A 17,179-nucleotide genomic window follows, 5' to 3' on the forward strand; every position below is an offset into this window, starting at 1 on the left:
ACATGTGAGCTACTTTGTGATTGTTTGCAGCATCGAACATTAGATGTGAACTGCGGTCAGTTCGTTTCTGCAGAAATTTGTAACTCGAATGGAGGGACTACCAGTATAGGAAAATGTAAAATAGGTTGTGGAAAACCTATGTGGAAAAAAATTATTGAACTATAATTGAAGTTGAGTGGAAGGTACCAAATACTCAGAAGGCCTTAGTTCAAGAGGCCTTAATCCTCACAGCCTGCACGACAAATTGAGGAAGTGAGAAAAACATGCAGGCAGAAGGCAGGAGTTAGATAATAGAGCAATAAGATAAGAAAACTAACATCAGGAAAAATAATAATCTGTAATCTTTAATAATAATACTAATAATATTTACTACGTTTACGCTTAAGATGATTAACGATGGTTGGGTAATGTAAATTAAAGAAAATGTGCAAAGTGTGACCCAAGAACAACCCGTACACACAGAGTGCAAGAAGTTGTGCAACTTTATTGGAATGGAAAATTCAGAAAGTGCAGGCAGTGATCCAAAATATAAAAATAAACTTTCGGTTCTGCTTTAATTGGGACAAAGTGCAAAAAAGCCAGACTTCTGCTTTGAAAAACAGATAAACAAGATCAGATTTATCAAATTGTTAAGAAAAATATAAGAAGTATATCAGGTAAATTGTTGAAGTAAATCACAATTTCCAGGTGGCGGACTAGGCCCATCAGAGCTCGAATCAGACGCAAATTGTGACGATTTGGGTAAGGGAAGATGTAGCCACCTGCTCCCAGAATCTTAGACGAGAAGAGTGCTGCCTGCGAACTAAAACAATAAGAAAATCTGAACAAATGCACTTTGCACATATTAAAAAACAATATAACAAAACAAAGCATACTGCAACATACGCAACTAAGAAATTAATTATTACTTTACCAACCAGTAACCAAACTGAACTAATATTGTAATGTAATATATACATATATGTATACATGTAATCATGTAACCTTGATTTTAGTAGTGTAAGTTCAGAGTAATGTCAATGATCAGAGTAATGTGATTGTTTAAACTAACCTTATATTCCGTAATATGGGAATAGTAAGTAAACAAAAATTAAATACTAACTAACAAACATGATCAATTGATTGAATTAATCTGATTAAAGTCATTTCAATACTTTAATCAGATTTAAGCTGATTAAATATACTTCAATGCTTATCTCAGTTAAAATATAAGGGAAAAAATCATTAAAATAATCTGTTAAATTAATTAGTATAAGCATAATCTAAAGGAATAACCAGAACATATGTTAAAGTACCAATAGACAACTAATTTCTATAAATGTCTCAAGAATAGCTAAAATCTCTAAAATATATAATGGACAGTTAAAAACAAATAAGACAAAATATACTGTGATGAGAATAATAAAAAATTAAATGTAATTATGAAAATAAAACACTTACACATCTTGATGAGGAAATTTCAGAAAAATTGATTGCGGCTTCAACAAAACCTCAAGTCACCAGCGGTGGTCAATGCTCTGGTCAAGAAACAGGAACAAACCAAATTTTCTCCAAAAAAGGGAAAGCATAAGACTTCGTAGGCCCAGACTTAAATAAATATGAGATGAAAAAAAAAAGGAAAAAAGGAGATTATGCAATTGGGAGGCGCTACATCAACCTAACCAACCTAACCTAGGCAAAATTGGCTTACATCTAATAAATATTAAGTGATTTCTTGACTTAAGGAGGAGCAAACAATGATGTAAGTGTTAAATGAAGGTATATAAACCATGTAAAATTAGGGAAGTTAGAGGAGGTGAGAGATAGACAGCTTAGCAGTTTGTCGGTTTGTCTTTTGTCTGGCTGGCCCAGTGCTGTCCATTTACTTTTGGCTGCAATAAACTCTTTTGCTATTTCAGTGCTTGAGTAGTTATTGATTTGGCTTTGGAAAATTGGTAATTGGCATAGTAATACAAAAAATTTGCCACGACATATACAGTAAAATATTATTATTATTTTAGTATTTTAAAATGATCTGTGTTTTACAATTGTATGTCATTTAAACATAAAAAAGATCAGGTTAAGTTAAAATAAAGGATGGATTTATTATTAATGCATTATTTATTATCAAAACACCGGATTACATTTTATTAATATACAACAGAATGTTATTTGATTAATAATCAGCATTAGCAGAAATTTAATAATAAATTAAAAAGCCTTTTTTTGGTTAAACTGAAAAAAAAAACATCGTATAACAGTATAATGATATTTTGCAGAATCATACAACAAAATTTATCTTAAAAATTGTAGAGAAATAAAGAAAACTAATTAAAAGTGAATAAAGCACATGAGCAGAGAATGTGTGTTTGTGTATTTTACTCTTTTCTAAATCTAAACTGATCTCTTAAAGTTCTTTAAACAGAGAAGCTGAAAGCGTTAATCAGATGTTGTGGATGTTGATGTGAATTGATGTGTGAAGCTCTGAGTGTGTGAACAGTTCCTGCACACTTTAGGCTTTTTCCTTCTCTATGACCCCTGATTGACCTCATCACCTAGTGAAGAAGTGCATAATGAAGGGTTCAGGTGAGTTAGTGCTGGAAAACACTAAACTGTGCAGTGCTCTGTTCTTCCACATGGAGAGAAGCGCCTTTTATTTCAGTTTACACACGACTCGAAGTTTATCAGAGTCCATCACATAATCAGGTGCTGCTTCTGCAGTGTGTGTGTCAGCAGGGCAGTGAGACGGCCCAGGTCCTGTCTGTCTCTCGGAGAGACGGTTCGGTCCGAGCCCCACCCACAGAGGAGACCCTGGGGGGACACGCCTCCTCCTGAGCTCAGACTCCACCTCTTCCTGTTCAGCTTTAGAATCGATGTTGAGAATTCCAATCCTGTTCCCTTCATTACAGTAACCCAGCGCTTCCTGCCAGCTCAGAGCCTCAGCACTCACATGGATGGAGCCTGAGAGAGACAAAAAACCCAAAAGGAGGAGGATGGTTTAGAGTGAGATCAGAGACAGAAACTTACACCAGCTGTGTTCTAGTCACTACTGTTCTAGAAGAGTGATGAGACACTTTTACTTACTGCTGTAGCACAGAGAGAGGTAATAATAATTACTGCATGGCGCTGAGTACCATTTCCCTAAGTGCATTTCTACACAGTCGTATGGTGATGCCAGAGGTTCTCCTCTCCACCAGTCCCAGTTCCTGTAAGCAGAGTTTCCTCCATCAGTCCACTGCCAGTCATCACGCAGCAGGCCGATCCAGAAGGACGTGCTGCTGTTTAACCCTTTAATCTTCACCTCTTTATTTTGCTGCTGATCTCTGATGCTGACCAGGTCAGTGTAGCGCCCCCTGCAGTAACGCTGAGCACCATACCAGGTCTTATTCTCAAGGATTAGATGATAATTAGGAGTTTGTGAAGAAGCATCTGTGGAGGTTAAAAATAAAAACTCTTATTAACATTTTTACACTGATAATAAATATTAAACATAATATATTAAAAATATATTAAAAAAACATTACAATATATGTAAATAAACATTCAAATATGCATTTTAAGTTAGAAGTTACCTTGTTCATAACACATGAAGTATCTTGTCCCTGTGCACTGAAAACTTTCCCATGAACCATCAGGCTTCATAGCAGCACAGCAGCTCGATGTCCCACAATCCCCTGCCAGATTACTGAATGTTACAGGATCACCATTAGACCATTTCTCACTGAACTGACCGCGATAGAGACCGATCCATCCAGGCCATCTCCCTCCCCCACCACCAGGCCCTATCGTCAGGTTATACAGTTTAGTGTTGTCTTCATCAGAGTACAGAGTGACGAGGTCGATGTAATTTCCTCTGCAAGCTGCTCGAGCATTAGTCTGAATCCTGTACAACCCAATGTACTGGAAGGTAGTGAGTCTGCTGTTGACTGGACGAGATAATGCTGTGAAAGAAATTTTTCCTGTTAATGTAGCAGGACAGAGATGAAGGAGGGAAATGTGGATGAACAGCTGTCAGTGATGTGACTAAAAAAAAGTAAAAATACTGTGATGTGAACAGACGGAGTGTTCGTGCATGTTATTCACAAGTTCTGACGCGTGTCTTACTTGTTACACTTGGTTACTCACGACTTCAGACGACCGTTGATTTCTTTGTCTCTTGTTTTATTTTCACCATCAAAGTACAACAGTTGTTACAGTTTCTTGCATAAATCCACTGTAGTCACGACAATCGTTTGCTGTGTTCTGTAGCTTCGATAGATTACAGTTACAACAACTCATTTTACTGTATCCTTTTAGCTTACAGTCTCACGATATCACGGTCAAAAGCTTGTGTACTCCAAACCTTTCTGTATCCTTCCGTGTCTTAACAGCAACTGAACAACTAACGTGCGTGATAGACATGCAGCCACATAACTGTGGGATGATGTCACAGAACAACTTACGAGTAAACTAATACACTTAATGGACTTAATGCTTAATGCTTAACTAATGAATTAAAATGAAATAAACACAATAAATTACAAGAATGAAATATGGCCCTTACACGGAGCTTTAAACAAAGAAGGTCTTAATGATGTAAAGACCGACACATAATCACAGGATTAAGTCAGTGATCACAAGTCAGTGATCGTAGGTGTATTGAGAGTGATGACTGTAATCTGTTATGACCTAGAGTAACTTTTTGCATGTGGATAAAAAGGAGTTAAAACAAAAATCCACCCTGAGCGATTTGCATTGATGGGAGGTTAAACTTTAAAATAAATCTAAAGATCATCATTTACGATGTTCAGAACTACTTCTGTTTTAAGATATTGAAAAAGAAAATAGATCCTTAATTGTTTCATGGCTCTTGTTTGACATGGTGATGTCATCACTACAGCGGGCCAATCCTGAAATTACTCTCCACTGTGAAATTACAGACTGTTTTAACAGCGTGCTCATCCTATAGCGCCATCTCCTGGTCATAGTTTACAAGTTGTGAATCTGTCTCTGTTAGATGCCACATTATGTGTAAGGCATATCTTTAAGAAATCACGTCTGTAACACACTCTCAGATATTATTTGAAGCGTAAAAAAGTTAAAAGGCTTTAAAAAGAGGAGGTAATATTGAAGCTTTGACTTGATTTTACAGCAATACTTGATGGGAATCTGTACGTTATGGAGCTTAACTGTGTTACACATATGCTACATTTAAGTCCCGCCTTCATGCTCTAGGATTAACTGGCATTGGACGGCCTGCAGTCATTTAATCAATCGTAAATGAGACAGAATTAGTGTAACCAATAATAACACAGAGGGCTGGATTTATCATGAAAAGATTATTTTCACATCTTACTGCATTTATTAATACTAGAAAGAGCTTTCACTCTTGTTGTCACTTTGTGCCCCGCTGTTCACTCTTAATATTATACCTTAGTTCATTTTTATTGTTTGATCATGACTTTAGCGCCCTTAAATATGGCATTAGCATTTACTGGACATGGAGTGAATAAGGTCAATCTCATCTATTTATACTTATATAGATGCCAATAACCACAACCTTAACCCTAACCCCAAACCTAAATCCTGAACATAAGCCCTAAATCCTGACTCTAAACCATAATATTAAAGCCTGATTTATGCTTCTGCATTAAGTCTACACCATAGGTCTCGTGTAAGTACTGTGTACCCATGTACCCTGTTATTGGTCAACCTGGTATAGCACATTTTCAGCTTCTTTTTCTATGATTTGAAAAAATATATATATTAATTGAAGTTAAATAAACATGGACTAAATCGATTTCTCTAGTGAAAATAAATTACACTTTATTGTATCACAAATATATTCCAATCTTCGATAGGACATTGCAAGTATACTAACAAAAAGTTGTACAATCAGTTAATATAAAAAAAGTACTAACATCATGCTTTTTTTGGGGATTTTTCTCCCGATTTTCTCCCTAATTTAGTCGTGTCCCATTCCCCCCCCACTACTAGGGGGCTCCATATTAAGGCTACTACTACCACTTAGTCAGGAGGGCTGAAGACTATCATGTGTTTCCTCTGAACCATGTGATGCCAGCCGACCGCATCTTTTTGAACTGCTCGCTCACATACTGTTGGGGGCGGAGTCACACACTCGGAGGACAGCGCTATCCGCTCCTACCGCTTGCGTGAGCCATGATTGGCTGTAGAGCCGTGATTAATGTGGGAGCACTAAGTACCTCTCATCCCTCTCCTCTGAGAGAGCTCAGCCAATCAGCTCTCTCTAGACCTCCGGCTGCGAGTTATTTTGTTGTGGTTCCCACACTGTCATGTTTCTCTACATGTGGTCATGTTTTTCCAGGCTGTCATGTTTTTTTTTTCCCCCTTCCTCCGTACAGCCCCCTTCCCAATTCACAAATAATTTCTCCCGGCATTTATTTCTCACGCTTCGTCCCTCGACTTTTGCTATCATCTACTGCTTTGGATTTGTTTAATCTGGCTTTGATTGCATTCACGGACACCGATTCACACTTTGCCCCTTGACTGCGCTATTGTTTGTCACTTCCGGATTCCACACACTTCAAGACATCAACAGGTGAACTAACTCTGCTCTTCACTATCACGGACCTGTGTAGATCTGAATCCACTTTTTTTTTCTCTTTGCATAACGGCACTCAGCAGCGATTGCTCACATCAAGGTTTACTGCTGGATCTCGCTGCATTAAAACATCAGAGCTTTAATTCAGAGTTGCACCTTTAGGCTCCATGCCCATTACACTCCCGTGTTTTACTATACAATTGTATCACGGACTAAGTGACACCAAGCACTGCTCATCCTATCTACTGCACTTTCATTATTAAAGTTTTTAAGATTATCATTCCTGTGTGGTGTGTCTGCTTTTGGGTCCTATCAGCCTGCCTGACCTCCTCTGCCCTGGGGATCGCACTCGCGATCAGGCTAACATCATGCTTTTAACAATTTTTGGAATTAAACTTACTAATTCCACTTATTGAACAAACTTCAAAATAATTGTATTATAGTACACGTTCCAAAAATATATTATAAAAAAATATACTCTAAGTGAAAGGTCGGTGTAATTTATTTAAACGTTTTAAATTTATTTTTGGTATATTTAAAAAATGTTAAAAATAATCAATGTAACAATGCATAGAAAGTATACATTAGAACACAAAATTGTAATATATGGTAGTCTCAGTATATTTTCAGTTAAATTTATATGTACATATTTATGCTTATATTCAGTGCACTACTCTCTCCCGTGCATGCACTTTGAGACTCGTTTTTGCACACTGAATCTCTCTCATGTGCTCTCTTAAACATGTTTTTGAAACTTGCTTTTTTTACATTCAAGATCATTTATGTGTGTTTAAACTGTCTCTTCTATGTGCTCAATATCATAAAGCAACACTTGCACAAACTGCAGCGGGGTTATAACTCTGCAACTATTCCAGCCAACGAAAGACTAGAGTTGGGGCAACACCAGCCAATCAGAAACTAGGATGGGCACATTCAGACTGTCTGCTTTGTGATTGGCTCCCCAGTCCTTCGCTTCTACAGTGGAACCTTGGATTCACTCGTAAACCAAATCAAAATTTTCCATAAGAAATAATGGAAATTCAAATGATTTGTTCCACAGCCCAAAAAAATTAATATACATAAAAATAATTAAAACAAAATATAAAGTAAAAATAAAACAAATTAACCTGCACTTTACCTTTAAATAAATCCTGACAGATAAGTGTTTTCGTTTGTGCGTGCAGGCGCTATGTGTGTGTGTGAATCTAAAGTAAGCTCCTCTCTCCCCCTTCTCGTCTTACACAGTTACCCTTCCTCTATTCTTTTTACACGCGCGCAAACAACGCAAACACTGTTTTATCAGAAAAATAAACAAAAAATCTCTGTAATGACACTCGATTGAGCGACACACTAATGGAATCACTGCTGTAAAGTAAAAATAAAACAAATTAACCTGCACTTTACCTTTGAAAAGAATCGCGACAGAGCAGTGTTTTTGTGTGAAGCAGAGAGAAAAAGTGTGTGTGTGTGTGTCTGTGGGTGTGTCTGTGTGTCTGTGAAGGCGAAAGTAGAAGGGGTCTGTGTGTGTATGTGTGTGTCCAATGACGCGCACGTGCACACACACACAGCAGGCAAAGAGGCTAAGCCTTGAGCAGAGAGAGAAAATAGATCTTTAACCTCTCTAATGATACTTTCTTTTCCTTAACACGCGCACTGTACACACATGCATACAGACACAAAATAAAATATGTTTTACAAACACACGTGGTCACAGGGTTATAGTAAACAGTACACGCGTGCACGGATGTTGATTATACCAGTAAAAGACAAGCACTAAGACTCAGCAGGGGAGACGATTACCCACAATTCCGCAGCACAAGGGAGAGAAAAACCGTTGGCTCAGTTGTGATCATGTGACGCTCAGTGTCAAAACAAAAAGTACATGCGTGATACATGATACTCGGTACTCGTAAGCCAAGACTTGCTCGTTTTCCCAAGTAAAATTAATAAATTATTAAAAATCTTTGCTCGTCTTACTACATGTAGAATAAAATATTGTAAATCTTTAGTTTTAATAGCATGTTTAGTAGCATTTAGTTTTAATCACTGACCCTACATACACATGCAAAAGTCTCTGATCCAATAATATGCAGGAAAACTAATATATTTATGATCAGATTTCTGATTTTTACACAATGTGACATTTTAGACAATATATTTTGCCTTGCTGTCCTTGTTTATGAGAGTGAGGCGGCACTTTCTGTTTTAGAAACATAAGAGTGTCTCAGTCAGAGGACTGGTTGGTTGATGAAGCAGGGATCACTGGTGGTGGATTATATCTTTACACAATGCACACTGGGTGTAAAACTTTCACTACATCAAGGTGTGAAAAGCTTAATGACTGACTTTCAACATGTGAAAGGCCCAAAGTGCTGGAAACACTGAGAGTGATGTGTCAGCAAAAATTAAACATTATATGGGGGCTTTTGTGGATTAGTACCTACGTGTCTATTTATAAACAGCTAGAAGGAAAACTTAAAAGTATATTCTGAAAATTTTGCTTCCTGCCAGCTCAGAGCCTCAGCACTCACATGGATGGAGCCTGAGAGAGACAGAAAAACCCAAAAGGAGGCGGATGGTTTAGAGTGAGATCAGAGACAGAGACTCACACCAGCTGTGTTCTAGTCATCATACAGAAGAGTAATAAGACAGGATTACTTACTGCTGTAGCACAGAGGGTAGTGAGAACCACTGCATGGCACTGAGTACCAATTCAATGTACTTTGCCACATTCGTACACAGTCATAGGGTGATGGCTGAGGATGACCACTCGCCCAGTTCCTGTAAGCAGAGTTTCCTCCATCAGTCCACTGCCAGTCATCACACAGCAGGCCGATCCAGAAGGACGTGCTGCTGTTTAACCCTTTAATCTTCACCTCTCCATTTTGCTGCTGATCTCTGATGCTGATCAGGTCAGTGTAGCGCCCCCTGCAGTAACGCTGAGCTTCATACCAGGTCTTACTCTCAAGGATTAGATGATAATTAGGAGTCTTTGAAGAAGCATCTGTGGGAGTTAAAAAAAGGTAAAAACTGGACTCTTAATTGTATGTTTGCAATGACGGCACATTTAAAACATAATACATTTGGGGCAAACAGAAGGCATTTATTTTAATGTAAGGCCCAAAACCCATCCTTTTTGTCTGAGTGTTATTTAAATTTTTTTTTAGATTTGTGTGTGTGTGTGTGTGTGTGTGTGTGTGTGTGTGAAAATAAGATTTTAATACATTTTGTCCTACAGGTACCGTCTGGTTTATTTGTAAACAGCGGACTGTTGTACAGAGCTGGAATGATGAAGGATCCGTGTGTGTTCAGGAGAAATTAGTAGGATGTATTATGGTAACGTATGTTATCACTAACCAATTATGTATTTTATCATTTCCTCACTGCATTATAAATCACTAGCATTACTAGACATCACTGTCTGTCTTTCTGTACTTATTAATACAAAGAAATCCCATTTTGTAATGTTGAGTATCTGACGCCTTGTTTACACTAAGTTGTCCTTCTTTGGTGCTCAGACAAATACACTCCCTGTTCGGTAATCGGAGAGTGAATCACAGATGAGAAATGGAAAAAGTAGATCAAAGGATAAAGATGAAGTTTTGTCTTAAAACCACTCCAGCGTGTTAAAATTCACTTATACCACTTCAGCGCTGTTATTTCAGCCAAAGTGAAAATATGAACTAATCCCAGTCAAAATATTCACTTTATCTTTTCTAATTAATATCTATTGGTGCAGGTGTTTGTTTACATTGAGACAGTAGCGCATTAGTAGATTATTATAAAGTAGATTATTAAATCCCACACATAACTGTTCATAACATCACTTTTACTCCACATTTAGATTCACTGATGGTGCAGATTAAACTTCAGACAGAGATCTAAGGACTGCAGGAGATTCAGTAACGTCTGTCATGATAAAAGGCTCCAATTCCACTGAGTTAAGAACATTAACGCCTCTGAAATGTCTTGGTATCAATTCTTAGGTGCCATTAGCAGGTCATTATCAATTTTAAGCACATTTATGGAGTTTTTATCAGATTTTATCACATCCTTACCTGTTCTGCATCATTCGTATTAAATGTAGCAGGAAGTACGGAGAACATTAGCAAAGTGATATTTTAAATAAATATTGATGATTAATAGTGATAATACATGTTAAAGTCTGTTACGTCCCTGACGTATGATAGAAAATAATATATATAATATAAATATGTTGCCTGCTCTCTTTGGTGTTTCCCTCTCTCTGTTTGTGAAGCAGGTTTAATTGGCCTCTACCATGGAGTGGGGTGCTGATTGGAGGATCCGTCAGTGGTGTGTGCCTTACTCAAGCCTCCTGTTCCTTCATTGGACAAGCACTTCCTGAACCTGTGTACCTTACTCCCGCCTCCTGTATCTCCATTGGACAAGCACTTCCTGAACCTGTGTGCCTTACTCCCGCCTCCTGTGTTGCCATTGGACTAGCACTTTGTGCAGCAGTATTTAAACGCCATCCTGCCTGCTGCTCGAGAGACAACTGCTTGACTTGTTATGGTGTTTTGCTTGTTATATTGGAATTATTGTGTATTGACTTTTGCTGCCCTTTTCGACCTCGATTTTTGTTATTGCCCTTTGTACATAACTTTGTATACTGTGTAAATATCCTGTATATAGTGGTAAGTAGGGAGTCGACGCCCTTTTTGTTCTCCCCCCTTTTTCTCCTGGTCAAATCACTACTTCTAAAACTTTTTCTAATTCTTTGTCTTTCGGCTGTTCCCTTTCAGGGGTCGCCACAGCGAATCATTTGCCTCCATCTTACCCTGTCCTCTGCATCCTCTTCTCTCACACCAACTAGCTTCATGTCCTCACTCACTGCATCCATAAATCTCCTCTTTGGTCTTCCTCTAGACCTCCTGCCTGGCAGTTCCAACCTCAACATCCTTCTACCAATATATTCACAATCTCTCCTCTGAACATGTCCAAACCACCTCAATCTGGCCTCTCTGACTTTATCTCCAAAACATCTAACGTGGGTTGTCCCTCTGATAAACTCATTCTTGATCCTATCCATCCTTGTCACTCCCAAAGAGAACCTCAACATCTTCAGCTCTGCTACCTCCAACTCTGCCTCCTGTCTTTTCTTCAGCGCCACTGTCTCTAAGCCGTAGAGCATCGCTGGTCTCACCACTGTCCTGTACACCTTTCCTTTCATTCTCGCTGATACTCTTTTATCGCACAACACACCTGACACTTTTCTCCACCCATTCCAACCTGCCTGTACCCGCCTCTTCACCTCCTTTTCACACTCTCCGTTGCTCTGGACCATTGACCCTAAGTACTTAAAATCCTGCACCTTCTTTACCTCTGCTCCCTGTAGCCACACCGATCCTCCTGGGTCCCTCTCATTTACACACATGTATTCCATCTTGCTGCGGCTAACCTTCATTCCTCTGCTTTCCAGAGCATACCTCCATCTCTCCAAATTTTCCTCCACCTGTTCCTTGCTCTCGCTACAGAGCACAATGTCATCTGCAAACATCATAGTCCATGGGGACTCCTGTCTTACCTCATCTGTCATCCTGTCCATCACCAGAGCAAACAAAAAGGGGCTTAGAGCCGATCCTTGATGCAGACCCACCTCCACCTTGAACTCTTCTGTCACACCTACAGCACATCTTACCACTGTCCTACAGCTCTCATACATGTCCTGCACTACTCTAACATACTTCTCTGCCACTCCAGACCAAATCACTACTTCTAAAACACGCCAGTTAAATAAAATTTAAGCAAATACACCAACAAAATTGTAGCGTCCCCCCAGAAAGATGGTCAACACTTGACCGATGGTTATCTTGATTTATTGAAACTTGAGTCAACATATCCTTTAATCAATAAACACCAACGTAAGAGCTTGTGCCAGTTCTGAGGGTGCTAGAACATTTCAGCCCTAAGTTTTTTCTACAATACAGCCAGCAAACTAAAACCCTCCCTACACACGATATTTCAACATAAAAGTCCTCAAAATCAAGTGAAATGTAAGGAAATACAAATCCACATCAAACAGGAAATAAATAAATAAAAACAACAATTTACCATGACCACTTAAATATTCACCCTGTATATTGGGTCATTTACACTCCCACCAAAATTATTAGTGTTTCATTACTTAACATGAACTATGAATAATTTTATATTAGAAATGACATTCACTTGAGAAGAACTTGAAATCATTGACACTTAAAGACTTAAGAAGCCTCTAACAACAGAACTAACTTCTGTACAGGTCGCTCTAATATGGAGAGTTTACTTAGGCGTTTGCCATCTTTGCTCAATCTCCTGCTACGATTTTGACTCTTCTTACAAGTCCATCTTTACCCTCAACAGTCTCTACAACCCTTGCAAGCTTCCATTCACCACGAGGTGAAAACTCCTCCATGTCCATCACGACATCACCAACTTGCAGGTTTCTTTTCAGTGAGTGCCATTTCTGTCTTGCCATAATGCTGTAGAGGTACTCTCGTTTCCAACGGCTCCAAAACTGCTCTGCCAGATGCTGAATCCGTCGCCACCCCCTGGCTCCATACAAATCTTCTCTTGGGAATATGCCCGGTGGGGGCAGTGCTGGACAAGTCTTCATTTGGATAAGGTGATTGGAGTTCCAGGCTGTCGGGACTGAGCAGGGTGTCCACAGTGAGGGGTCTGCTCTTAACTATAGCCATAACCTCATATAACAGAGTTCGCAATGCAGAGTCATTGAGTCAAGAGTCAAGGTCATTGAGTCAAGGTGGAATTGAGGACACTTCTGACTGTTCTAATCTGGCGCTCCCATACTCCACCTGCATGACTTGAGTGAGGCGCGTTCATTACAAAGTCACACTGCTTTTGAGACAGAAACATGCTCAGTCTGTCAGTATTGAGCTCTTGTAGGGCTGCCTTAAACTCATTCTTGGCGCCAATAAAATTGGTACCTTGGTCGCACTGGATTTGACTAACAGAGCCTCTGATGGCGATGAAGCAACGCAAGCTGTTAATGAAGGAATCAGTAGACATGTCCTCCAGCATTTCTAAATGGATAGCCCGTGAGCAAAAGCAGGTAAAGAGCAAGCCATAACGTTTATATTGTTTCCTCCCTTCTGTTGAGATGAAAGGACCGAAGCAGTCCATTCCACAATAAGTGAATAAAGCAGAAGGCTCCATGCGTTCGCCAGGCAAGTCACTCATTCTCTGACCCTCTGGTGGTCTCCTAAGTCTGCGACAGATGACACACTGCCGGATGAATGAAGACACAGCTCTGCTTATACCTGGTATCCAATAACCACTAGATCTGATTTCGTTTGCTGTAAATCCTTTGCCTTGATGCTTGGTCTTTTCATGGTTGTGCGCTATTATTAGCTTCGTGACATGGTGCTCCTTAGGAATGATAATGAGATGTTTAACTGAGTCACAGAGAGTTGAATAGCGGAGTCTTCCTCCCACCTTCATAATGCCGTCTGTGTCGATAAAGAGATCAAGTTGGAAGAGTTTATTGCCTCTTGTCAATTGATTTCCTTTCTTTAACTGTTCAATTTCCTTCTTATGTGTGCTTCTGCAGATCTCTAATTATGACACATTCTGATTTTTCTGTTCACTCACTGTGGTGGGTGCATTTGACTTGATTTGCTTAGCCTGTCGCACAAGGCGGGCCACTGCTTTGATGGCTTTGGACCATGATGAGAATTTGACAAGACGATCTGCAATACTGAATGGTTCTGATATTCGTAATGCAGAGGTTTGTAATGTTTGAAATTTTCTGATCTCTGGATCTCCAACTGTCAGGTCTGGTACTGCATCTTCTGGCATGAGAATTTTACTTTCCCACAGGAATGCAGGACCGGAGAACCAGTTAGATCTAAGCAGCTCACTTACTGTACTGTTCTTCCCCGGGACGCTCCATGTAACTCAAAACTACTTTAGAATCAGTCCAGAAGTACTCTTTCGTATTAGCATAGCCAATCTCTTCTCTGAGCATATTACTGACAGTAACTGAGACTACCGCTGCTGTTAATTCAAGTCTTGGTATTGTTGTTAACTTTGTGGGAGAGACACGGGCCTTTCCAATCACCAAAGAGCAATGAATCTCACCTTTCAGATTTTTGACTCTCAGGTAAGAGCACTGTCCATATCCATCAGTGCTCGCATCAGAGAAGTGGTGCATTTCTATTTGTATGACTTCTCCAAAATTGATGGGCACGTAACATCGGGTTATGTTTATTCTTTCTACAGTAGGTTGAAAAAGTCACGTTGCCAGCTCTCCCACTGTGGCTTCAGCATTTCAGGCAGGGGATCGTCCCAGCCAACACCTTGACGACACATTTCCTGTAGAATCCTTTTCCCTGTGAGGACATATGGGGCCAGGAAGCCAAGAGGGTCATATATTGAGGCGACTGTCGCTAGTATGCCTCTACGCGTCCCTGGCTGGTTTGTCAAAGTGTTGCTGAACCTGAAACTATCCCCTATTACATTCCAGTGGATTCCTAGTGCTTGTTCTACCTGTGTGTTTGAGAAAGTCAGGTCCTTTGTCTTTGCCTCTATTGCTCATTCTGATGAGGGTATGCTTTGTAGTACAGTTTCATTGTTTGAGACAAATTTGACCCCCTTTGGCACATATTTCTCTAGCCTCTCGCGCTAACTGAATGGCCCCTTCCACTGTGTCTGCACTTGTAACTCCATCATACATGTAAAAGTCTCTTGCTACAAACTGGGAACCTACTGGATGCGAGAGTTTGTTTTTATTGGCTAGATACTTCAAACCATAATTCGCGCAGCCAGGGGATAACACTGCGCCGAAAAGATGGACTCTCATTCGATAATCCTGAGGTTGCATGCAAAAATCTCTCCATCTTTCCACCACAGAAAGTAGTCACGATCTTGTTCTGGTACATGAAACTGGTGAAACATTTTCTCTATATGGCACATAAGTGCTATTGGGTGTTTTCTGAACCGTACAAGGACACCTGTGAGGTTGTTTATCATATCTGGCCCTGGAAGATGATGTTCGTTCAGGCTTGTGCCACCATACTTCACAGAGCAGTCAAATACAACGCGCAGCTTGTCAGGTTTTTTAGGCTGGTATATGCCATGATGGGGAATGTACCATCTTTCTCCTGGGGATCCATTCTCTAGCACTTGTTCCACATCACCTCTTTCTATGATTTCCCTTTATGTATGTGGCATAGTTTCTCTTGTATTTCTCATCTCTCTTAAATTTTCAGATAAGTCTGTTGAGTCTGGTTCCTCTCAAGGTTTCTTCCTATTACCATCTCAGGGAGTTTTTCCTTGCCACTGTCGCCCTCGGCTTGCTCACCAGGGACTATCTGACCATTTTGATTCATACAAATTCACATTTCATACAAACTTAAATAATTCTTTTGATTGTGTAAAGCTGCTTTGCGGCAATGAAAATTGCTAAAAGCGCTATACAAATAAAACAAAATTGAATTGAATTAAATTTTCTTCGAAGAAGATCGAGTCTGATTTCAGCTAGCCTTCTATTATCAGGTAAACGTGGTCGTTGTCTAAAGGGTAATGGCATCTCAAAATGCCCATTTTCATTTTGTCTTATACCCTTTTTAAGTTTGTCCAGAAACATGATGTCCTCTTGTGACACAGTTTTGTCATCTTCCTTGTTGTCCTTAAAATCTGACTTTAGAGCACTGATTACATCTATGGGAGTTACTGGAGGAAGTTCCTTTACCGAAACCTTGTGACACAGGCTGGTCTCTGTTCTGTCTAAGCTTGGCATTGAACTGCCTACAACACTCCATCGTAAATCGGTGCGTATGGCATAAGGTTTCTTTGTCTGCGTGTCAATGCTCTGGGACAGTTGTACCAGATTAAAAGGCTAATATCACAGGTGAGGAGAGGAGGCACTTTATCAGCAATGGATCTTAGGTGAGGCCATCTTCTTATAGTATCATGAGTGGGTATATGATCACAATTACCTGGAATGCCATCCTTTGTATATGCAGGAAAAAGGTCGATGTGGATGCTTGAATTGTAGCCTCTCGCTCTTAGTCCAGAGACCCTTTCGCACTTCACGATGCTGTTCTCTCCAAGCATAGTGGTAAGTTTCAGTTTCACAGGCTGGGTGTCTGCTCGCAGTTCCTTGCTCACCTCATTGTCGACGAATGTACTGTCCCTTTGTGTGTCTAATAATGCATAAACTAGCTGTTCTTTAGATGGATCAGTGGCTACAGATACCCACACAGGAACAATCATGAAGGTGATGCATGACTGGTCCCCTCTGGTGACATTAAGTGCCGTGGCTGCCATGGATTCATTTGGAGTATTTGATGGGGTGTTCCCCGGTGATACTTGGCCTTGTTGTCCTTCACGTGCCTTGTAGCTTTCGTCATGGAGACAGGTGGGGTGTCTTCCATTGCAAATATTACAGGTTAGGCGATAACGACATTCTTTTGCGTTGTGGCCTGGTTTGAGACACCCATAACATAAGTTATTTTCCCTCACATATTTCCGTTTATCATTTAAAGACTGATCCTTGAAGATTTGGCATTTTTGCACCACGTGCATGGGGGCTTTGATGTGCCATTACTCACTAAATTATCACTGTTTGTAGCAGTTTGGATGCTAAAGACATTAGCCTTAGTCCCCTTTGACTCC

The 17,179-nt window shown here is 39.8% G+C and overlaps 1 protein-coding gene and 1 long non-coding RNA gene across 2 annotated transcripts in view; both read right to left on the bottom strand.

Moving 5' to 3' along the window:
* Positions 1–464: 464 nt before the first annotated feature.
* On the bottom strand, positions 465–1,803 carry LOC128513292 (uncharacterized). The gene is made up of 2 exons (XR_008356366.1): positions 1,441–1,803; positions 465–802 (listed from the first exon to the last, which is right to left on the bottom strand). It is a non-coding gene; the product is annotated as an uncharacterized LOC128513292 (long non-coding RNA).
* Positions 1,804–2,632: 829 nt separating this feature from the next.
* LOC128513419 (macrophage mannose receptor 1-like) overlaps positions 2,633–17,179 on the bottom strand; it is a 71,837-nt gene continuing 57,290 nt past the window's right edge. Inside the window, exons 3-5 of the mRNA XM_053487171.1 lie at positions 9,264–9,545; positions 3,064–3,408; positions 2,633–2,940 (exon numbers count right to left, since the gene is read on the bottom strand). Coding sequence (XP_053343146.1) covers positions 2,633–2,940; positions 3,064–3,408; positions 9,264–9,545 — 935 coding nt within the window. The remainder of the gene's footprint in view (positions 2,941–3,063; positions 3,409–9,263; positions 9,546–17,179) is intronic.

This window comes from Clarias gariepinus, chromosome 25 (assembly GCF_024256425.1).
Source record: "Clarias gariepinus isolate MV-2021 ecotype Netherlands chromosome 25, CGAR_prim_01v2, whole genome shotgun sequence".
Classification (NCBI taxonomy): domain Eukaryota; kingdom Metazoa; phylum Chordata; class Actinopteri; order Siluriformes; family Clariidae; genus Clarias; species Clarias gariepinus.